Source organism: Otolemur garnettii, unplaced genomic scaffold, assembly GCF_000181295.1.
Source record: "Otolemur garnettii isolate 467f Iridium unplaced genomic scaffold, OtoGar3 scaffold00292, whole genome shotgun sequence".
Classification (NCBI taxonomy): Eukaryota; Metazoa; Chordata; class Mammalia; order Primates; family Galagidae; genus Otolemur; species Otolemur garnettii.
This window is the reverse complement of record NW_003852687.1, coordinates 510456-517424: the sequence shown is the minus strand read 5'-3', so window position 1 is coordinate 517424 and position 6969 is coordinate 510456. Positions and strand designations below refer to the sequence as shown.

General features: G+C 44.4%; 1 protein-coding gene across 2 annotated transcripts in view; it reads right to left on the bottom strand.

Annotated features, from left to right (window-relative positions):
- The window catches only part of SMARCB1 (SWI/SNF related, matrix associated, actin dependent regulator of chromatin, subfamily b, member 1), a 41529-nt gene that overhangs the window by 16782 nt on the left and 17778 nt on the right, over positions 1 to 6969 (bottom strand). For both annotated transcript variants that reach the window (XM_003803288.3, XM_003803287.3), the window contains exon 6: positions 1276 to 1442. In XM_003803288.3, coding sequence (XP_003803336.1) covers positions 1276 to 1442 — 167 coding nt within the window. The remainder of the gene's footprint in view (positions 1 to 1275; positions 1443 to 6969) is intronic.

Below are 6969 nucleotides of genomic sequence, written 5' to 3'. Positions count from 1 at the left end.
AAAAAAAAAAAAAAAAAAAAAGAGCAGGCAAATCCTACCACACGTTACAACATGGATGAATGAACCTTCAAGACATTATGCTAAGTGAAATAAGCCAGTCACAAAAAGACGACTGTTGTGTGATTCTACTTCCGTGAGGTACCTAGAGTGGTCAATTAGAGACAGGACACAGGTGGTTGACAGGGGCTGGGGGAGGGGTTAGAGTTCAGCGGGTCTGAAGTTTCATTATCATGGTGACAGGGGTAATGGCTGCCCAGTAATGTGAACATACTCAATGCCACTGAACTACACGCTTGAAAATGGTTAAAAAGGTAAATTTTAGATTATGAATATTTTATCACAATTTTTTTAAAAATTAAGAAAAAAGAAAGTACCATATTTAGTTATTTTCTACTTGGGGAACTACAGAGTAGGTGGCAGGAGATTCCCTACCTTTATGTTCCAAAATCCTTCTAAGTGCCTGGAGAGAACCAAGGATGAAAGGGACAGAGGCAACATCTGGTGCAAGAGCAGGGAGTTCCCTAGGTCCCAGCCAGGGGTCCCTCCTGAGGTTCCTCTACCCTAACACTACTTTTAGGAACTCTTTGTAACACAGCTCTTGCTCTTATACATAAATGTTTTTCTAAAATTGAAGCCAAATGTCCAGAATCAGATCAAACAAAATCAGTGACATCTTAAAATCATCACATGTGCCAATTCCACCTACTTTCCCTCCTGTGGTCCTGTTTTCCAACCTTTCCTGGCCCACAGCACACAGAGTGAGGATTATGCCAGCAGGCTCTGCAGTGGTCAGGCCTGGGCCCCAATGCCAGCTCCACCACTTCTCAGGTGGCCAGTTGCACGCATGCAACCTCAGCTCTCCCCATGCCCACCTCTCCATCTGTACCATGGTGGCTAAGGCAGCTAGTTATTGGGGAGCTATGGTAGCTCAGGGCACTCAGCCTGGCCTGGCCCAGCTCACAGGACAAGCACAGCAGTGCCGTCCACCTTACTGTGGGCTCTTTGCTCTGTTCATCTCTGCCTTCACCTGCTGTGGGATTCTGGGCTCTGCTTAGCATCCTGCAGTGCCCCAGCAGCACCCCCTGAACACATCTTATTCTAAGGAGTCAGCCCACACCCTTCCTGGGAGGGGTAAGGGAGTGGAGCCAGGTGCTGCCTGCTTTTCAGATGGCATGAAACCCAGAGACAGACTTGTGCTGAGGCCTGTGTGTACCCCCACAGCCCAACACCTCCCACCCCACCAGGAAGGCCCAGCACAGGACGAGCAGCTCCTACCTTGATAATGACACGCTGGTCTGACTGGTCCTCTAGGATACTGTCTGTGGGGTAGGACTCGATCTGCTGTCTGATAGCTGAGGCGATGGCTGGCACAAACGTCAGCGGGTTCAAATCCAGGTCGTCACAGAGGATTTCCGAAAACATCTCAGGGGTCATCAACTTCTCTGAAATCAGCACAGGGAGGGGAGGGCTGAAGGACCACAGGGCCTAATCTCAAGTGCTCAGGCCTGGTGGGCCATCCCCACCTCTTCCTTCTCTGCTAACCCTGGATGTAGGTGATTAGGGCTGAGGGTGGCCTTTCTTGACACTGGAAGGGGGAGGAGGAAACACAAGGTAAGTGCCCCTCAGCCCTCACCACAATACCTCCACTGTGCCCCTGGGGTGGTCAAGGCCCTCGGTGCTCCCTAACTCCAGCTGGGTTGGAGAACTGATTACCTTAAGCCTAAGCAACGAGGTGTTGGGGCAAGAGACACAAAGACAACTGGAGTTCATGTGTCAGCTCCACCCTCCATGCTGGGCTGGTGGCACCTGTGATGGTACAGAGATTAGCCCTATGCCAGGCTGTGAGTGAGATACACTGGACAGAGATTTCTGGGCCTGTGACTGCAGTAGCAGCACCTCAACAAGCTGACAAGAGTGATGGTTCCTACAGATCCCAGATCCTGGAAATGTAACCACACCAGACATGAGCTCCAGGGACCCTCTGCAACCAGCCAGGTCCCACTCAATCAGATGTTTTCTCCCTACTCTGCATAACTCTCCTAACCCAAATCCCACTGCCAAGACACCTCCCTGACAAGCCATAAAGCCAGGACAGAATTCCCAGAGCAGACAGTGTGACTCCACCGGACATCCAGGTCTGCTTAACAGACAAGCTCTTCTATTTCCTCCATGCCTGAAAAGGGCCAGCCACTTTACAGCACACAGGGTAGCCCAGCAACCCAGCCACAGCTCATTCAGCAAGGCCAGGGTTTTATCTTGGAGAAGTCAGCAAAAACTTCAAGTTCTCAGGCTAAGCACCCTGTGAGTACACTGCCTAGAGCAGCAGTCTCAACCTTTTTGGCAGCAGGGACTGGTTTCATGGAAGACAATTTTTCTTTCTTTTTTTTTTTTTGAGACAGAGCCTCAAGCTGTCCCCCTGGGCAGAGTGCCATGGCATCACAGCTCACAGCAACCTCCAACTCCTGGGCTCAAGCGAGTCTCCTGCCTCCACCTCCCAAGTAGCTGGGACTACAGGCGCCCGCCACAACGCCCGGCTATTTTTTGGTTGCAGCCTTCATTGTTGTTTGGCGGGTCCGGGCTGGGGATTCGAACCCGCCACCTTAGGTGTACGTGGCTGGCGCCTTAGCCGGTTGAGCTATAGGCGCCGAGCCCATGGAAGACAATTTTTCCACTGAATGGGGGGTCTGACAGGAGGCAGAGCTCAGGCAGTGATACAAGCAATAGGAAAGGACTGTAAATACAGATGAAGCTTCGCTTGCTCACCCATTGCTTACCTCCTGTTATATGGAGCAGTCTGTGGCCTGGAGGTTGCAGACCACAGGCCTAGATTACTTTTTGTATTCAGCTTTGTCCTTTGAGGAATTGTAGATTCATATCCAGGTGTAAGAAACAACACAAGAGATTCCATGCACACTGTGCCGTTTCCCCCAATGGTAACATCTTACAAAACAACAGTGTATTCTCACAACCAGGAACCCAACATCAAGACACAGGTCAAGTCCAATACCACCAGGACCCTCCTGTTGGCCTTTTATAGCCACATGTACTTCCCTCCCACTCCCACCGCCCCCAACCCTGGCAACTGCTAACCACCTCAATCAATCTATAATTTTACCATCTCAAGAATGTCACCTTAACGGAACCACACAATACGTTAACTGTTCAGAATTAGCCTTCTTGACTCAGCAAAATCTTCCAGAGATTTATTCCGATTGTTACTTTCTTTTTATTGCCAAGTGGCATACCATGATTCCATGGTATGGCATGCATGGTTCAACTATTCACCACCAAAGGATGTCAAGTTCATTTCCAGTTTCTGGCTAATGCTGCTAAGAACACCCATGGGCAGGCTTCCATATAAATATGTCTTCATTTCTCTGGAATAAATGCCCAGGAGTGCAGCTGCAGGTTTTTATTTATTTATAGACAGTTTCCAAAAGCAGTTTAGCTCACAGCAACCTCAAACTCTTGGGCTCAAGTGATCCTCCTGCCTTAGCCTCCGCAATAGCTGGGACTACAGGTACCTACAATGCCTAATTTTTTTAGTTTTAGTAGAGATGGGGTCTGTCGCTTTTGCTCAGGCTGGTCTTGAACTCCTGAACTGAAGGGATCCACCCACCTCGGCCTCCCAGAGTGCTAGGATTGTAAGTGTGAACCATCGGCCAATACAATGTAGTTTTAATTAGAGTTTCTTATTAGCTAATAATGTGGAACATCTTTTCAATGTTTACTCGCCATCTGTGTATCTTCTTCAGTGAAATGTGAAATGTTACGTCATGCCTTTTACCCACATTTTATTTGGATTGTCTGCTTTTTTACTACTGAGTTTTTAAAAGTTCTTTTTATATAGTCTAGATCATAACCTTTTAGTGGATATATGGTTTCCAAATAGTTTCCTCTCACTCTGCAGCTTGTCTTTTCACCCTTTTAACAGTGTGTGTTACTGAGCCATTGTTAATGTCGATGAACTTCAATATTTTACTCTTTTCTACTGTGGATTCTGTTTTTGATGTCTAAGAACTCTTCTTTGTCTAGCTCTAACTCCCCCAAATTTTCTCCTTCCCCTCCAAAGTTTTTATAGCTTTATGTTTCTTTTCTTTTTTTGAGACAGGGTCTTGTTCTGTCACCCTCCAGTAGAGTGGAGTCATCATAGCTCACTGCAGCCTCATACTCCTGGGTTCAAGTTAGCCTTCTGTCTTAGCCTCTTAACTATAGGTGTGCACCACCATGCCTGGATAAATTTTCTGTTTTTTGTAGAGATGGGATCTTGCTCTTGCTCAGGCTGGTCTTGAATTCCTGGCCTCAAGCAGTCCTCCTGCCTCAGCCTTCCAGTACTAGAAAGTGATAGGATAACAGGCATGAGCCACTGTGCCAGACCCCTAGTTCTATGTTTCATATTTAAGTTTGTGATGCACTTTGAATAAATTTTTAGGTCAAGGTCCACTTATTTGCCTATGGATGTCCAACTGCTCAGGACTATTTTGTTCAAAGGGCTCTATTCCCTCCACTGAATTGATGTGTACCTTTGTAAAAAAAAAATCATTTTATTTATTTTATATATACATATTTTTGTCACCCTTGGTAGAGTGCTTTGGTGTCATAGCTCACAGCAACCTCTAACTCTTGGGCTTAAGTGATTCTCTTGCCTCAGCCTCCTGAGTAGCTGGGACTATAGGCACCTGCCACAACGCCTGGAGAGTTTTAGAGATGGGGTCTCACTCTTGCTCAGGATGGTCTTGAATCCTGAGCTCAAGCAATCCACCTGCCTCGGCCTCCCAGAGTGCTGGGATTACAGGCCTGAGTCATCATACCTGGCCTTGCTTCCTTTTCTTGTTTTACTGCACTAGCTAGAACTTCCAATATTATGTTGAATAAGAATTATGGCAGCAGACATCTTTGCCTTGTTTCCTATCTTTGGGAGAAAGCACTCTGCCTTTCACTATAAATAAAACATGTTAGCTACAGGCTTTTTTCCCCCCCTAAATAGATGCTCTTTACTACATGGAGGCTATTTCCCACTATTTCTATTTTTCTGAGACTTTTTACTATCAGGTTTTAATGATTATATTATAGTTCTTCTTTAGTCTATTAATATGGTAGATTGTATCAATTGAGCTTCAAACATTGAACCAGTCTTGCCTATCTACAATAAACCCCATTTCGCCATGGAGTATAATTCTCTTAATATTAATTGCTGAACTCTATTTGCTAGTATTTTGCTAAGGATTTTGCACAGACATTCATAAGGGATATTGGTCTGTATTTTGGGGCGGGGGGGTACTTGGTCTTTAGGTTTGGTGTCAAAGTAATACCAGCTTTGTGAAGTGGTTTAGAAAGTGCTCCCTCCTCTTCCATTTTCTGAAAAAGATTACATAGGACCGCTGCTGTTAATACATTTTTAAATGTTCAGTAGAATGCTCCAGTGAAATCATATGGGCCTGCAGATTTCTTTCTTGGGAGTTTTAAGTTACAGTTCTACTTCCTTAATAGTTACAGGGTAATTCAAATCATCTATATGATGCTGGGCAAGCTGCCCTAGTCTGTGCATTCTCTCCATCTCATGTAAGCAGTCAGACGTGTGCGTGTGCAGTCAGTTCATACACTCCCTTCCTTTTGATATCTGCAGGGTCTGTAATGATATCTCATTTTATTCTTGATAATAGTAATTTATGTTTTTCTCTTTGTCTTGATAGAAGCTGTCAACTTTACTGATTTTTCAGAGTATCAGCTCTGCTTCATTAATTTTCTCCACTGTACTTATTTTCAGTTTCATTGATTTCTATTCATGTTATGTCCTGCCTGCTGCTTGCTTTGGTCAATGTTTTCTTTTTTTTTTTTTTGGTACTTGAGATGGGAGTTTAGATGACTGATATGAAGCTTTTACTATTTTCTAATATATTCACTGGGGTTACAGATTATCCTCACAGCACTATTTTATCTGTATCCCACAAATTTTGATTTTCTTTCTTTTTTTTTTGTAGACAGTCTCACTTTATCGCCCTCGGTAGACTGCCATGGCATCACAGCTCACAGCAACCTCCAACTCCTGGGCTGAGGAGATCTCTTGCCTCAGCCTCCCGAGTAGCTGGGACTATAGGAACCCGCCACAATGCCCAGCTATTTTTTTGTTGCAATTCAGCTGGGGCTGGGTTTGAATCTGCCACCCTTGGTAGCTGGCCCATCGAGCAACAGGCGCCGCCCGATATGCTACATTTTCATTCAGATTCATGTATATTTTTCAATTTCCCTGTAGATTTCCCTCTTGAACCATGAATTACTTAGAAGTGTGCTGTTCAGTTTAAAAGTATTGAGTCCATTACAGCTGGTGCTCACTTAGAGCATACTTAGTATGGTTGAACTGTATGGTTTCAATTCTTTACAATTTGTTTAGGCTTGTTTAATGACCATGGTATGGTTTATACGGTATACGTCCCATATGCACTTGAAAAGATGCATATTTGACTGTGTTGGAGTTTTCTATGTTAGTTGGATTCTTTTGGTTGACTGTGCTTTTGTGGTTTCTATCATGCTGATTGTTTGCCCAGTTTTTAAGAAGGCATTTTGAAATCTCTGATGTGATTGTGGATTTGCCTGTTTCTCTTTGCAGTCTACTTTGTCTCACGTTTTCCAGCTCTGCTGTCTGCCGCACACATTTTTAGGATTGTTTCCTGGAGGACTGACATTTTTATCATTATTGAACTCCCTCTCTATCCCTGGTAATTTTCTTTGCTTTGAAGTCTGCTTTATCTGATATTAACATTGTCACTTTTGCCTTCTTTTCTATCTTTTCCCATCTTCTTACTTTCAGCCTGCTCATTTCATCATACTTCAAATGACTGTCTTACTGATAACATATAGTTCAGTCATTTTTAAAAAATCCATTCTGCCAGTCTCTGTCTTTTAAGTAGTAGTTATTAGCACATTAGGGCTTAGGTCTGCCATCTTATTTATTTTATTTTTTTTTTTTTT